The sequence below is a fragment of the Piliocolobus tephrosceles genome, chromosome 5, assembly GCF_002776525.5.
Source record: "Piliocolobus tephrosceles isolate RC106 chromosome 5, ASM277652v3, whole genome shotgun sequence".
NCBI lineage: Eukaryota > Metazoa > Chordata > Mammalia > Primates > Cercopithecidae > Piliocolobus > Piliocolobus tephrosceles.
The window spans coordinates 157,389,220-157,404,915 of NC_045438.1; the positions used below are offsets into that span (position 1 = coordinate 157,389,220).

Here is a 15,696-nt window from a genome sequence, read left to right on the forward strand (position 1 = left end):
AGACTGTAGAAGAGAGAAGGAGAGGAAAGAATAGGAATGATGGGAGAATAAAGAGACTCACTATCATTGTCTCTTTAAAACTGAGAGCCAGAAGGGGCCTTGGAGATCATTGTATTCAGTAATACTAAGTACTTAGAGAATATATGTACATATTTTTGTCCTGTAATACAAAAAACAGTGGTGTCTAGAGACCTAATAATAGGAATATTAAAATGATTATATTTACTTAAGGAACATTTCATATTACAAGATACTATTGGCCATTGGATAGAAATGATTTATCAATAAGAAAAAGGATAGTATTTCATAAAAGTGTTCATTTAGCAGGATTCAAAACAATATCCAAGAAGAACCTGGAGAGAAGATTGTGTGTGACACAATGCCAATTTTAAAATGGGGGCCAGAGGCTTACATTTACATAATTTTCTTTATTTTGACTCAACATCTTGGCAAAGGCATTGGCTTAGCCACACATGGTGTATAGCTTGTAATAAATAACTTTATTTTTTGCCTCTCATCATCTGTAAAATAGATAATACTCTTCACCTCTTTCTTCCCTCCCTCCATAGAGTTGTCTGTCTTTATTCATCAGCTCTGTATTTGGAGACCATGTTGGACTGATAATTGAACAGTGATGAATGAATTAAGGTGAATTACAAGGATATCCTAGAAGATGCTGAAACTAACATGAAATTCAGTTATCTAAAATTAGTTTGTAATACTCTAACCATCATAGAGGCCAAGTATAGTGTTTTTCCAATTTTTTTGCTCACACAGCTCAGGCTGCATTTTTCTTTTTAGTGATTTATTTTCCTCATAATGGTACTCAATTTGATTTGACATTATTCAGATTAAAATGCTAAGGGAGAGGTATTATTTTCCTTCACCGCCTAGAAAAGAGGATGCAGTGAAGGGCAGATCACCGTCACTTTGATAGTAATGCACTGCCAAACAAAAAAGCGTGTGCTGAAGATTTCATTCAGCAGGGATGGAATCTGAATTGCTCAATAAATCCCCATATTGGTTGGTTTTATAGCTTAAAAGAAGGAGAATATAAAATAATCTGTTCAGATGACTCACAGATTGTCTCTTGTTCAGTATTAGCAGTAAAATACTAATCTTTTTGATGACCATAAATATATCAAAATACTGTAGGTATTTTCAGAATATATAGAAATACATAGAAATAATTCAGATGTGATTGTTGCCTAAAAAATTAGAAATAAAATTTGGCCCATATTTTTTCTAAGAAATCATTAAAAGCTTTCCTTTGTTTTCATATTCAAAAGGATACCACTTGTACATGCAGAATCGCCAACCTGCTTCCCCTCTGGTCAGTACTTGATAACCAATGCACACACAGACAGAATCTCCTTTCATTGCTGCTCTTAATTGTGAAAGAGTTTTATTCTTCCCCGTGTTCCCAAATCCAGAAACTGGTACAGTTCCAAGGTGTCCTGAATACAGATATCTGGCTTTGGATGAAATCTCCAAGGAGTTTTATATTCACTCACCACTTCCTGTGGAAGAAGAAGTTGTAATAATCGTTACAAATATTTTGAACTGCAAACTTAGCAGCATTGTTCGCTTTTCTGTTTCAGACATATTCAGCATTGAATCACTGAATAACTTTATTTCTAATTGTGAAATTGAAGCTTTTTGTTTTTCTGTATAGCAGATTTCATTTTATTCCCTTGAAATTAAAGCAAGTTATTTTATATATTCTAATGAGATCAGAATATTACAAGTATGTGTTTGGATTTTATTTCCATACTCTTGGAGAGAAGGCCATAACTTGAAAGATAATTGGAAAGAAACTATTATAGTCATTATTAAGATGAGACTATTTATTATAGTCATTATTTAGTAAAGTGAGTTTCCTTAAACTTGGCACATTTCTGTGTAACCAGTGAATTAAGTCACAAGTCATTTAAGCTTCGTGAATATATTTTAAATGTTTAAAATCTATTTCAGAAGCGTAACCAATAAGATATAGTTATATCTGATAACGAAGCACCATTCTGTGCACCAGAGATACACACCTGAGTGGCAAACTCACAGTTTTGTGTTTGTGTATCATTTATGTTTCACCAGTTCTTTCTCCAGCTCCTCACAAATTCCCTGCCCCGTTTTTCACCATTGACGTACACACGTACCCGTACCCAGAGAGTTCTTCCAAGGGTTCTCCCGGGATTGATTGTGAGTGAGTCTGGTCTGTCTGTTCATGCCGTCTGTGGGGTAGTCCTCTTCTCTTGCTCAGGTCCCTCTCTGCTGGGTAAGACCCCCATATCACTGACCACCCAGCCCTGCATGTGGAGTGCCGGCTGCCTGCTGAGCGCAGTGCTTGGCAGTGCTCACTGCTGTTCATACCAGGTGTCCCAGACTCTGTTGGACACCAATTCTGGTTTAGCTGGACACAACTTCTGACACAGGAGGCTTGCAGGTAACACACTCCACGCAACATTCTGTGGAAAAGTTGAGGAGAATACCTTTCTCCTCTTTACTGTTCTGGTAGAGAGATCACAAAGAACTCCAGTGCAACCCCAGTGTCTTATGTGAGTACATCCCATTCTTTTTCATCACGGCCCCTCTCTCCCTGGGACCCCAGGGGAATGCAGCCATGAAGAATCCCAAGTGACAGACTCCCTACTACACTTAACATTACTCCTCTCACGTTCAGTTAGTGCTTTGTTACCGAGACAGCCCCGTCAGCATCTGACACTCCACCAACGCACCTCCTTAGGATGAGCTCCCTCTCAAGCGTAGCTCAGGTTCTCATGCAAAGGGGACTGTCCTGCCAGTTTGCTGAGGATTCTGAAGCCAAAAGTTGAGCCAGCAGCACCAGCCACCATGTGCAGATGAAACAGATGAATGAATGCACACATGCCCTGTAACACACTAGAAAACTGCTGTTTAAAATATATTAATGATATTAATAATTGTTTAAACCTTGGTATTTACCTCTTAAAAATCTAAAATAAAAAGGTTTGTTTTGGGTTTTAGTAGTTGGTTTCTACGGAGTCATGGTGTGTATATTTTTCGTATTATTGCTGTCTCAGTGTCTCTCTGCTTTAAAATAGTGATACTTTCCCAAAGCTTTCTCCATGTCTCTGTTCTCTCTTCCTACTCTCCTACACTCTGTATTTGCCAAACATATATTAATACACATACAATTCCGACACCCCTCTGAACCTGAAGAAGAGTGTTGTCAAAGGAAAAGGAGGTCAAAAGTGGACCCTTGAAGTCTTCTAGCCCCATTCCTGGTGTGATTCTGGAACTTGTTCATTAAAAGACGCTTTTCACAAATGCTTATTGAGAGCTCGGTGTGTGCCAGGCAAAGATCTTGACTAGTTTGGGAGAACAAGAGGGGCCAGGGAAAACCAGCACAGAGTTAGGAGGCATATCCACGCAGAGGGAAGAACACATGCAGTGGCACACGCGGAGAGAACAGGATGCACTGGAGGAACTCCAAGTAATTAGATATGCCTGCAACAAAGAGGACATCCGAGGATTTGGAAGGAGCAGAGACTTACAAAGTGGGTGGAGGTCATCACATTCTGGCCAGTCTGCAAAAGGAGTTAATAGCAATTGTTTAATTTTTTAAAGTTCTTCAGATTTTACGTCAGATAAGAATGCTAGTTCCTCTTGTAACATGGACCTGGTTACCAAGGAATTGAGGTTGAGATGCATAGTGCATACATCCAAACTACTATAGCACAGTTCACTGAGATGGACTTTTCCTTCCACTGAGCTCTGCACTGTGTTAGTTCCATCATATTTAAACATCGATAATAGTGACAGTAACCACACTTGTACTGATAAAAATAATGAGTTTGTCACTGGACCATGCTTGCTTTAGAGTTTTGGTTTTTGTATGAATTTGACCTACTAGGGGGAAAAATGCTGTTTTACTGTTAACACATGGCAGTCTGACCAACACTCAGGACAGACCACTGCACATCCACTGAGGGAAGCCCCTCGGGTTTGTTCGGGTTGAATAAAATCCTTCTCTTACTGTGGAGTTGGAATCATATTATTCCTCTGAGGTATGTTGGCAGATAAAGCAGAATGGAGTAACTAAAGAGCTAAAGGACCCTCTTGTACCCCTTCCCTGATCATCTGGGAAAGACCCATATGGAAATATTAGACAGTGACTGGCTTTCCTGATGTTTTGAAGATAGTTGGATTGTGGTAGCTTAGCATATGTAATGTGAACTTCAAGACTGATCCAAACATTTATTGCCAATTACTATAGAAAGCCGGGTTGATTACTATTAGCACTAATCTGTTTGTACCAATATAAAATAGTCCATATTTGATGAAAATTTAAGTTACTTTTCACTTAGTCAAGAATTTCTCAAATAGGATCATACTTTTTAGTCATTTTATATCATGATATCATCTCATTTCTCTCACCTTTTATTTCAAGTAGATAGGAAGAAACCAACCCATTGGAAACTGATTTTTTTTTTAAGACTTAAGGAGGAACATGTGCAACTTTATAAGTCATTTTGCTAACAGTTTTTTCCTTAGTTTTTAGTTTTAGTATTTTAATTATACAATTAATATATTGATAATGATTTATTGTTAAAAAGTAAAATGATACAAGCCGGGCCCAGTGGCTCACGCCTGTAATCCCAGCACTTTGGGAGGCCAAGGCAGGTGGATCACCTGAGGTCAGGAGTTTAAAACCAGCTCGGCCAACATGGTGAAACCCTGTCTCTACTAAATATACAAAAACTAGCCAGGCCTGGTGGCGCGCACCTGTAATCCCAGCTGCTCAGAAGGCTGAGGCGGGAGAATCGCTTGAACCCAGGAGGCGGAGGTTGCCGTGAACTGAGATCGCACCACTGCACTTCAGCCTGGGCAAAGAAGCGAGACTCTGTCAAAAAAAAAAAAAAAAGAAAGAAAAAGAAAGAAACAATAGAGACATATACAGAGTAAAGAGTTAGTCTCTCTCTTTTCCTTCTCCCCCATGCCCACCACCATTCTCCTTGCCTCCCCAGCAGTAGTCACTGTTAAGTTTGATGTGTGCTCTTTGACGTTTGTCTTATGTGTATACTATATGTACTTGTACATACATGCATAGGCAAGTAGATTGGGGTTTGTAAACAATTTATTTCTCTAAATCAAATCCCAGAAAGCGAAGTTTGTGCTTTATGTTATCTGATTTCACTGATTTTCTTTCTTACAGGAAAGTATTCTTTAAGGCTTATAGAACTATAGGAATTCTTTGAAGCTTTTTGTTTCTTTTACCTAGTTTATTTAGCTCATTTTAAAAATGTGTTATAGAAGTGTAGGATGTAAGACTTGATTTCAACAGTAGTTAACATGAAAATAACCTGGTGATGTTTGTTGGCAAGGACTAGCTGATGCAGTGTCTGAATGCAATGTTGTATTAGACACTGTAATAGAAGTATAATATCCCGATCAAGAAGGCACAAGCCTCTTTGTACCCCTCCTTAAGCAGGCCACTTTCAGAATAGTGTATTCAGGTACAGCAAATATAAGGTAAAATACAAGTAGCCCAGAGATTTTATTTCTGTTTGGAGCAATATGGATACTATCTAACTGGGTTTGTATAGCCCACTAATTACTAAATGCTTTGAAATTAATGGTTATATAATAAGTATAAACAAGTTTGAATTTCATCAACTAGATAATAATGAAATACTTGGTTCATTTGTAGAAAGTAAGCAAGGACTTGGTATTTTTGTAATAGAAACACGTCAAAAAATCAATCCTTTAATTGTAATCTAAACCAATTTCATGAGCCTGTGCATAGTCTAATTGTTGCCACTCAAAATGTGACCTTTAGCCCCGCAGCTTCAGCATCACCTGGCAGCTTGTTAGAAATGCAAACTCAAAGCCCATCTAGACCAATTGAATGAGAACCTGTACGTTAACAAGATCCCCAGGTGACTTAGGAACATTAAAGTTTAAGAACCTGAAAAATTCTGAACTCTCGACTGTGTTCAATGAAAGCTTTAAAAAGTCCATAAAGATGGTGTCTCCAAACTTCTTGTGTATCTTCTTGAAGCATGATGCAATAGTTTGTTGAAGAAATGAGAAAAGTGAAAGATGAGGCAATCGTGTTGGCTTATTTGACTCTTGCATTGTCTTCTAGGCAATACCATTATTCTTACCTTTTCACATTTTTTAGTATAAGTTGGAATTATTGATAAGCAGTGATAATTCCTAGGATGACTAAATAGAAAAATGTTTTAAGTTATAGAAAAAAATAAGATCACTAAGATCCCGTAATGTATCATAGACTTATAAAAAGGTTCATTCTATTCACATTAATTGCAAGAGAGAATAAATTTGAGTCTACTTTAAAAATATATAGGCAATTTTTCTTCTGTGTTCTTTGGAAGAAAACTTCCAAAAAGGAATTTAAAAAATAAAATTGGATCCAGTTGACCCTGAGAATTAACTGGGAGTTAGGAATGTTAAGGCTCTTTCAAAACACACTGAAAACCAGATCATGTGTATGAAAGTATAACTAGGAATGCGAAGTATATGGAATGGGTATCATGTGAGTATTGTAAAGGTTCAGAAGAATGAATATTTTATTAATTCATTCAATAAATATTAAGTGCCCATTATGTGCCAGACATTGTTCTTGGAATTGGGGCTAACTGGAGCTTAGATTTTAGTGGAGGACTCAGACAATACACAAATTAACAGGCCAGCGAAAGTCTGGGTAATACGTGCTGTAAAGAAGAAATAGAGCAGATCAGGGAATGGTGAATGACTGCACCACAGGCCAGGACACCACAAGCAGATGCTTCCCTCTTCTTTGGTAATTAGGCCCATGAGATGATGGGGAGATATGTAAGGAGTTACCATTTGGCCAGACTCTGAATAAAACACAGAGCCATGTGCGGGAAGTGGAGCATAACCAAACTGTAGCAACAATTCTGTTCTTAAAGCCCTTTTATCACCTTAATCGAATGGGACTGTCCTGTAACCTCAGGGCTACCTAGGATGCAAAGAAAATCACCCACTGTTGGCTTTGTGGTATCCTGAGATACCACAGCACAAAAAAGGAGCATGAGATCCGCAGATACTGTTCTCCACTATCCAAGCTCTGAAACCCTTCAGTCTGAAGGTTGAAAAACACTGATTCATTGTCGTTCAAGTTTCACCTGACAGCACCACTCTTGAGTCTGCAGTCTCAATGTCCACATCTGTAAACTGGGAAAGATACCCAACTTGCAAGGTTATTGTGACAACCATAGAGAGTATGTATCAGGTGCCTGACACATACTAAATGGTTAATAAACAGTAGCCAGTATTACTCCCCATGAGGGTTAGCTTATTAACATCTCATTTCTAAGATGTTAGAAATGATCGTCAGATTCTTTAGAACCTAAAGTAGACAGTTTCAGCCTTATGATGTTACTAAAATACATAATAACAATTTAGAGTTCCCATATGTGAAAGATTTTTCTACCCATTGCCTACCCTCACCCTCCAACTTAGCTCATTACTCCCTCCAGAGAATAGTAGTCGGGAGGTAGGGATGATGAGTGGATAGGCCCTGAAAAGGAAGTTTAGGTGTGTCAGTGTAAAATGTGCACAGATACATATTGTGTGAAGTCAGCTGCATGACAGCCAAATAATTTTATGCATTTTTATATATCCACTCTTATCCATCCTCTAAACCTAGTTTCATTCACAAAGGTAAACACATTTAGTTTCTTCGAATACATGAGAGACTGGCCGGGAATAATCCCCCCAGGAGTTGCCAAAAGAGGTTTCAACATTTGAAGGCCACCCTGAGCCGTGGGAACAATGGAGAGGATTCATTGTGTGACTCTAGTCTGTCTCCCTGGCCCCTGAGAGCAGATATCACCTCTTCTTCTCTCAGTTCTGTACAGCTCAGCCTTGACCTTGAGGTTCCTGGGAAGTTGTTAGAATTGTGTCAGGTTAGTATGAAATCTATTCATTCCTAAGCTGATCAGATCCCGTTTCCTGACTTTTTGTCATTGAATACTTCACATTTAGTTTACTCTGAAATGTACATTAAAAAAAGAAAAGACGAAGTCTTTTTGGATGCTATATATCAAACAGTGTGTTTTGTGATCTTAATGGTTTTTGCTAATTTTAAAAAGCAGTGAGTTGGTGTAGAAAATAGCTGTTCTCATTGAGTTGGGGGTAAAAAATAGCTGTTCTCATTGAATGTGTCTTAAATGTTCTATAAAACTGTATCAACAAAACAGGGCAAACATCAAGATCTTGAATCACTGGGTTTTTATACAACCCAATGCCCATGGTAGACAAATGCCAAAACCCAGAAAATGCCTAAAACGTAAATTTTAAAAAGGAAGGTAAAGAAGAAGGAATGAGTAAAAAAGGAAGGGAGAAGGGGAAGAAGGAAGAAGGAAATAGAGGGGAAAAGGAAATCAAAGGAAGAGAAGAAAGAAAGGAAAGAATAAAATGGAATCAAGAGTCCTATCCTTTAGAGACCAGAGAAAGCACAGGTAGAATTTTATGGTAGGGTTCATTTCTGCCTTGCTTCCTGCCTCAGCTTCTGTAGAATGGCCTTTAATCATGGTGGCAGTGATTCTGATTGCAAGGCAGCCTTTGCTGAAGAAAATCTAGGCCATCAGGGTTTTGAGGATAAAGCAGTGATCACAGACTTTTAAACCTTCCAGAGCCAACTGGGAAATGCCCTCCCATTTGAGATGCCTTGGTTTGCGCTGACCTCCAACCGATAGAGTTAGGGATGGGTGGACATCCCAGTCAACATCAGGGTGGCAAAGAAGTGTGCCCAAGAAGTGTACCCTTCTTGGCTCTCCTGTTTCCCAACTACCCACAGAAGGCAGGCATGTATGGTGAGCCAGTCTACCAGCACTAGGAGCTGCACATTCCACAGTCAGGAAGACCCTCTCAAATTTCTATAAGAAGTCAGTCCAGGCCAGGCACGGTGGCTCACTCCTGTAATCCCAGCACTTTGGGAGGCTGAGGTGGGCAGATCACCAGGTCAGGAGATCGAGACCATCCTGGCTAACACGGTGAAACCTCGTCTCTACTAAAAATACAAAAAATTAGCCAGGCGGGGTGGCAGACACCTGTGGTCCCAGCTACTCAGGAGGCTGAGGCAGGAGAATGGTGTGAACCCAGGAGGCGGAGCTTGCAGTGAGCCAAGATAGCGCCACTGCTCCAGCCTGGGCGACACAGCAAGACTCCATCTCAAAAAAACAAAAAACAAACAAAAAAGAGAAGTCAGTCCAGTGAGACTGCCTTACATGGATCCCTACTACCTCCAAGCGGTGTATTTATTGCCAATAGAAGGGACAGGTCCAGGGCATCCCTGGGTATTAGGCCACACTGATTCCTGGTGGTGGCGACAGATGTGGCATTAGAGGTGGTGCTGGTGCTGCTGGCAGTAACAGTGGTGTGATGAGGTGGGGGAGGCCAGTTTGCTGTAGGGTGCTCAGAATGTGGCTCTTCAAATATATAGATCAATTTTTGGTGCTCTTGAGTCTTTTCTGCAAATTCTACTTTCCATATGGAGTCATTTCCCTTTGGCATGAAGAGCATCTTTAGCATACTATGTAGTGCAGTCCTGCTGGTTCCAGATTCTCTCACTTAGGCATATATGAGTATGTCCTTATTTAGCCCTCATTTTGAAGGCTATTCTGGTCTCTTCTTCTGCAGTCCCCAGGCAACCACTGATCTGCTCTCTGTCACTATAAGTTATATTTTCTAGAATTTCATTTAAATGGAAACATATAGTATGTAATCTTTGTGTAACTTTTTTCAATGCAGAATAATTTTAAGATCCATCCATGTTATGTGTACATCAATTGTTCATTCCTTTATATTGCTGAGTAGTATTTACTGTATGGCTATACACTATTTGTCACCTGTTTATAGACATTTGGGAGTTTCTCCATTTTAGCAATTACAAATAAAATTGCTATGAATATTTGCATTCAAGTCTTTGCATGGGAATATGCTTTCTTTTCTCTTGGGTGAATACCTGGGGGTGGAAAACTGGATCATATGGTAGGTGTGTATTTATGTTGAACTGTTTTGCAAAGTGGTTGTACCATTTTACATTCCTACCAACTATAGTAAGTAATCAGGGGTCCACAATTAAATGAGACTCTCCTTGCTACCAGTCTTTCCATTCTTCTTATATTTGCTGTACACAGCCACAAATTGAATTCCAAGTCATTGAACACAAACTTTCTTGTAAGGGCACAGAGCTGTTCTGGAAGTGGATCCAGGGTTATTTGGCAGAGAATTCTGTGGCCTGGGGAACTTGGAATGTCATCTGGAGAGGGGAAGTTGTGGCCATAGCGAGGCATGATCTCTTGACTTGAAGGATTTTTTTTTTTTTTTTTTTTTTTTAATTTTTGCTTTGTGGAGGGATGTGGCCAAAGGATGACCAGAAGGGGGCCTTGAAAGCATAGAGCTCAGGCCAATGCCTCTGGCTCAAGTCTAAGGGCTATACTGTTCCCTTCTTCTAATCCACCCAATTCTAACCGTCTTGAAAAACCCATCCTGCGTCCTCATGCCTGTATCTTCTGTCATGTGGCAGTTCTGTGTCCCCCTCCTCTCGGTTTTTGCTGTTTGACTTTCTGTGTCTCACTTTCCCAATTTGTGCATAAACTTTTCAGTCAACTACTCTGTCTCCTTTCCCTTCATATGTTTGACAAAGTGTTATGTACACGAATGCTCTTCAAAAATGTGGCAATGAAATGCATGGAGTTTGCTGCTTTTTCTCTGCTCCTAAGTTGGTGTTAATCTTCAGACATTGTCCAGCGTACTTGACATTTACACACAGAATCTAGTGTGCAGCTAGGACTTCCTGGCCCAAGCTCTGCCTGGTTAGCCTTCCTAATTTCACCCCAGTTGACTAACACTGCAAACCTCTCTGCGCTTATGCTATGTTTTACTATTCCAGTGTAAACCTCGGTTTGTTCCCCTGACATCACCTCATCTCATCATTGCCTTTTTAGATGACTTCCTTACTAACTATATTAAGTAACCCAGAAATAGAGAATTTTTATCAGGTTTCTGATTTTCCCAGCATTGGATGTGGTTCTGCCTGTCAGAGAGGTCACTAGAGACCCTGGCCATAAAAATATTTCCCAAGGGAGTCAGGCCTCAATGTGTTTTATCTATGTTCATCTTTCTTTCTGATGTGTTCTTTCTTTCTTTCTCCATCTGGAAAATGTCTCCAGTCTTTCAAAATTCAGCCACAGCCTTATCTCTTCCAAGAAGCTTTTACTTTTTAAGAGATCTAAATTAAAGTATGTTTCTCTAGCCATTATAGCACATCTCTTGTAATATTGAAGACACTGGTACTGTAATTTTTTGTTTATTTGTGTATTACTCTCTCTCAACTAAAAACTCTGTGAAGATAAGGACCACATCTCATTTGACTTTATTTTTCAGCATTTAACAGTACTAGTATATAAAATCCTCAGATAATTGGTTAATGAATCAATAAATTAATGAATGAAGGAATGGAATGCCTCTTTTTATTCATCTCTTTCCTTTTCTGTTCTCCATGTCTTCTCTTGTTTTACTTTTGTTTCTGCCCTTCTTCCACTGTGACTAAATTTTTGCAATATAGAAATAATAGGGGCTTTGTGACCTTTAGAGTTTTCTTAGCTCTACAAATGTTGGAAAATGGATTTTGAACCTTAGCAAACAAGCTGAAACAGTTTAAACATTTGTTTGTGGGTGCAGCAATGGAAGAAAGATTTCATTGGCATTTATGATGGTGAGTACATTTGTGAGGTTCACATTCTTTGCTCAAGACTGAGAGGCCTCTGGTTAGATCTGCCCCCATTCTAAAGCAACACAGATCATATTCTGTCACACTGAGATCTCAGATAACTGACCTTTGTCACATCTGGGGGCCTCCTGAGATGCCCTGCATGGAAACAAAGATGAACAGACTGTTTAAAAATTTTCAGCCTGGGTTTAGCCCAGGTATTTTTTATAAAGATATTCTGAAATAATGAAAACAATGTTCCTAATATGCTGGCCAGCAATAGTAGGTGCCAGTAAATGTTAGTCTCTAATCTTCATCCTCTTTCCCAAGCTTTCTGAAGTTCCCGAAGACATACGTTTCCTTGAAATTTCTCTCAGGATCAGAGTCACAAATAAGGAATTGGTCCAAGTGATATGTTCCAGGCACCAAACATGCAGCTCCTCTTTTCAGATGCCAGCAAATTAATCATCTGTTTTGGCACTTACACCTTTTTTGGAGAGTGAGCTGAATCTAATGCGTGCCCCATATCAACTTCCCTCAGCTGTCATGCCCAGCTCACACACAGTCAGGGACCAACCTGCTGGCCCCACATCCCCAGCAGAGATCCCTTTCCTGGAAACACTGGTAATGTTCTGACTTCTCCGGTTGCTTGAGGAGGTGCTGTAGACCTTTGTGGCGGGGCTGGGAAACACCTGAACGGGGATTTGAGCAGTGTGAGAGCAGACCAAGCTGGCAGTATTCCAGCTCCCACCTGAATCCAGTGAAAGTGACAATAATTAATCTGGTGTACCCAAGTGGCACTATTTACAGTAATATAAAGGAGATGTTAATGTGTAAGAAACAGTTTGAAAACAACCAAAATATAAATAGAAAAAATAGCTGTAATGCTCAGTTTCCTTACTTGAAAAACAAGTCCTATTTAAAGTTTTCGATTCAGTTTTTCGAAATAGAATTCAGCCTGAATTTTCATTTAAAAACTGGATTTATTAATATATTTTGTGGAAATAGACGTTCTCTATTGCCTACCCACAACTGTTAATTATAACAAAGGAAGTTGCTTATGTAACAGCTTTGCCTATAAGCATTTTAGAGGTAAATGGAATTTAGGTCAATAACCCTTCAATGTTTTTTTTTTTTTTTTTTTTTTTTTTGAGACAGGGTCTCGCTCTGTTGCCTAGGCTGGAGTGCAGTGGTGCAATCTCAGCTCACTGCAAGCTCCGCCTCCCGGGTTCACGCCATTCTCCTGCCTCAGCCTCCTGAGTAGCTGGGACTACAGGCGCCTGCCACCTCACCCGGCTAATTTTTTTTTGTATTTTTAGTAGAGATGGGATTTCACCATGTTAGCCAGGGTGGCCTTGATCTCCTGAACTCGCGATCCACCCGCCTCGGCCTCCCCAAGTGCCGGGATTACAAGTGTGAGCCATGGCGCCCAGCCAACCCTTCAGTGTTTAAATGCACCAAGCCTGTTCTCCAGGACTCCTCTTGCCTAAGGAAATAAGAGGAATTGTTTCTTTCCAAATCTTTACAGGCTTGTGAAAGGTGAGGATGCATTTACTGGTCCTCTTTCCTTAAGTCTTTACAGTCAAAAGTCCTTGAAGCTGGGACCCTTGGAGAGTCTGGCAATTACATGTTGTTGGTAGTGACTTGTTTTGACAGTTTCAAAAAAAAAAGAAAAGAAAAAACCACTTAAATCATTTTTCTTTCTCTTTTTAGGAGCATCTAAAGGCCTTTGATGATGAAATCAATGCTTTTTTGGACAATATGTTTGGACCGCGAGGTCAGTGAACTACTTGAGAACTTAATGTGGAAGGAACACAGCAAGAACACCATTTACTTATAGAAAGGGATTATGTTATTTCTGGGGTCTTGGAAATAGTAAGGTACTTAATATTTAGAAACTTAACTTCCTTAACTTTGATATCCTTCCAGAATGTCCAGAAGATCCCATTTCTCTTCCTGCTCAACCTCTCCTGGGATTAAAGAAGTTCTGGGAGCAGGAAGCAGAGACAGAATGAAATGCAATGCTTTCCTCCAGTGTCTATCTGGCTACAAAGCCGGGTTGTAACTTTCCTTCTAAACTATGCTGCTTTCTTGTTCCCTCTCCACCACCCATTCATCTTCTACCTTCCTCACATGCATAGTCACACGTGACATTTCTGCCCTTAGATGCCTTGATAAATTCCCTTTAAAGATGTGTGCGTTGGCTGGGTGTGGAGGCTCACGCCTGTAATCCCAGCACTTTGGGAGGCTGAGGTGGGTAGATCACGAGGTCAGGAGTTCAAGACCAGCCTGACCAACATGGTGGAACCCCATCTCTACTAAAAATACAAAAATTAGCCAGGCATAGTGGCTTGCACCTGTAATTCTAGCTCCTTAGGAGGCTGAGGTAGGAGAATCGCTTGAACCCGGGAGGTAGAGCCAAGATCATGCCACTACACTCCAGCCTGGGCAACAGAGCGAGACTCTGTCTCAAAAAAAAAAAAAAAAAAAAGATGTGTGCACTTTCTCTGCCTAGGGCCTGCAGGTAGGCTGAGCTTAGACATCTCTCCATCCTTTCTTCATCACCAGTCACTTACTCTACTGCAGTGGCCTCCTAACAGGTCTCCCCTCTTCCACTCTTGCCCCCTTCCAGTCATTTATTCAGTGTCAGCTGGAATGATATTCTAGAGACCTAAGTCATATTGCATGGTACTGTAGCTTAAAACTCATCAATGTCATCTCACTGCTCTCAGGTAAAAACCAAACTTCTTATCATGGACTGCGCACCCCTTGGGCTGTCTAACCCCAGCAATCTCTCCAACTCAGTCAGTATCCGTCGTCCTCACTGGCTTTCATACAGCTGCTCAAGCCATCTTTTAATTCTGCAAATACGTAAAATTCTTTCACGTGCTATTCCTTGAGCCTGGAATTCCTCCCTAGGATCTCCTACCCCTCCCTCCAGATGAGTCAGTTCCTGTTGCACTTGAGGTGTCAGCTTCAACATTGCCTTTTCAGTTGGGCTTTGCCTCTCTAAGGTATAGTAGTCCGCCCTTAGCAGCAGTTTTGCTTTCTGCAGTTCCAGTTACCCATGGTCAACCATGGTCTGAAAATAGGTGAACACAATACAGTAAGATATTTTCAGATGGACAGATGACCATATTCATATGACTTTTATTATAGTATATTGTTATAATTATTCTCTTACTATGCCTAATTTATCAACTTTTCCATAGGTATATATGTACAGGAAAAAGCATGGTACACACAGGGTTTGGTAGTATCTGCAGTCTCGGCATCCGCGGGGTCTGCTGTGGTCCCTCATCATTCTGTTTCAACCCTTGTTTACTTCCTTCAGATACTTCCTGGTTACCAACAGCGATTTCTCCCATGAGGGCAGGAACCCTGGCCGTTTTACTCACCATTTATCTCCAGGGTTTATTACAGTTCTGGGAACATATTCAGCACTGTATATTTTCCAAATAAATGAATGAATTCTAGACGGAAGGTTTCGTTTTACTTGAGCCTTACTGGCTCACAGAACTGTGGGAAGTCCTTAGTTCTCTACAAGTTATTTCCTCAGCCCTATTGGAGGAGAGAGCAGGGAATGAGGAGGTTTTCCTGTTTCTCAAGATCTATAAACAATCACTTGGAGAGTATTTAGGCCATTCTCCGTTTTCTCCATGGGCTCTATTAACTTTTTAAATGAACGACTATATAGTTTTAATATAATGATACTGATTCTATACAGCTTTGAAAAAAATCCTTTCACATAGTTTTTTTTTGCTTTTTCCATTTTATCCTCCTGATGACTCTGTGAGGTAGGCAGGGCAGAATATCTTTATATTCTAACCTGTTTTTACTGTGTTCTCTCCCTTACAGGTCTAGTGGGTAGAAAGGAGAACAGCTCAGTGTAGCGGGCATGACCCTCTCCCTTAGACATGCAGGACCCGGGGCCTCCTCCCTTAGACATGCAG

General features: G+C 40.2%; 1 protein-coding gene across 1 annotated transcript in view; it reads left to right on the forward strand.

Moving 5' to 3' along the window:
- Positions 1–15,696, forward strand: part of ELOVL2 (ELOVL fatty acid elongase 2) — a 59,288-nt gene that overhangs the window by 20,657 nt on the left and 22,935 nt on the right. Inside the window, exon 2 of the mRNA XM_023185396.2 lies at positions 13,457–13,520. Coding sequence (XP_023041164.2) covers positions 13,457–13,520 — 64 coding nt within the window. The remainder of the gene's footprint in view (positions 1–13,456; positions 13,521–15,696) is intronic.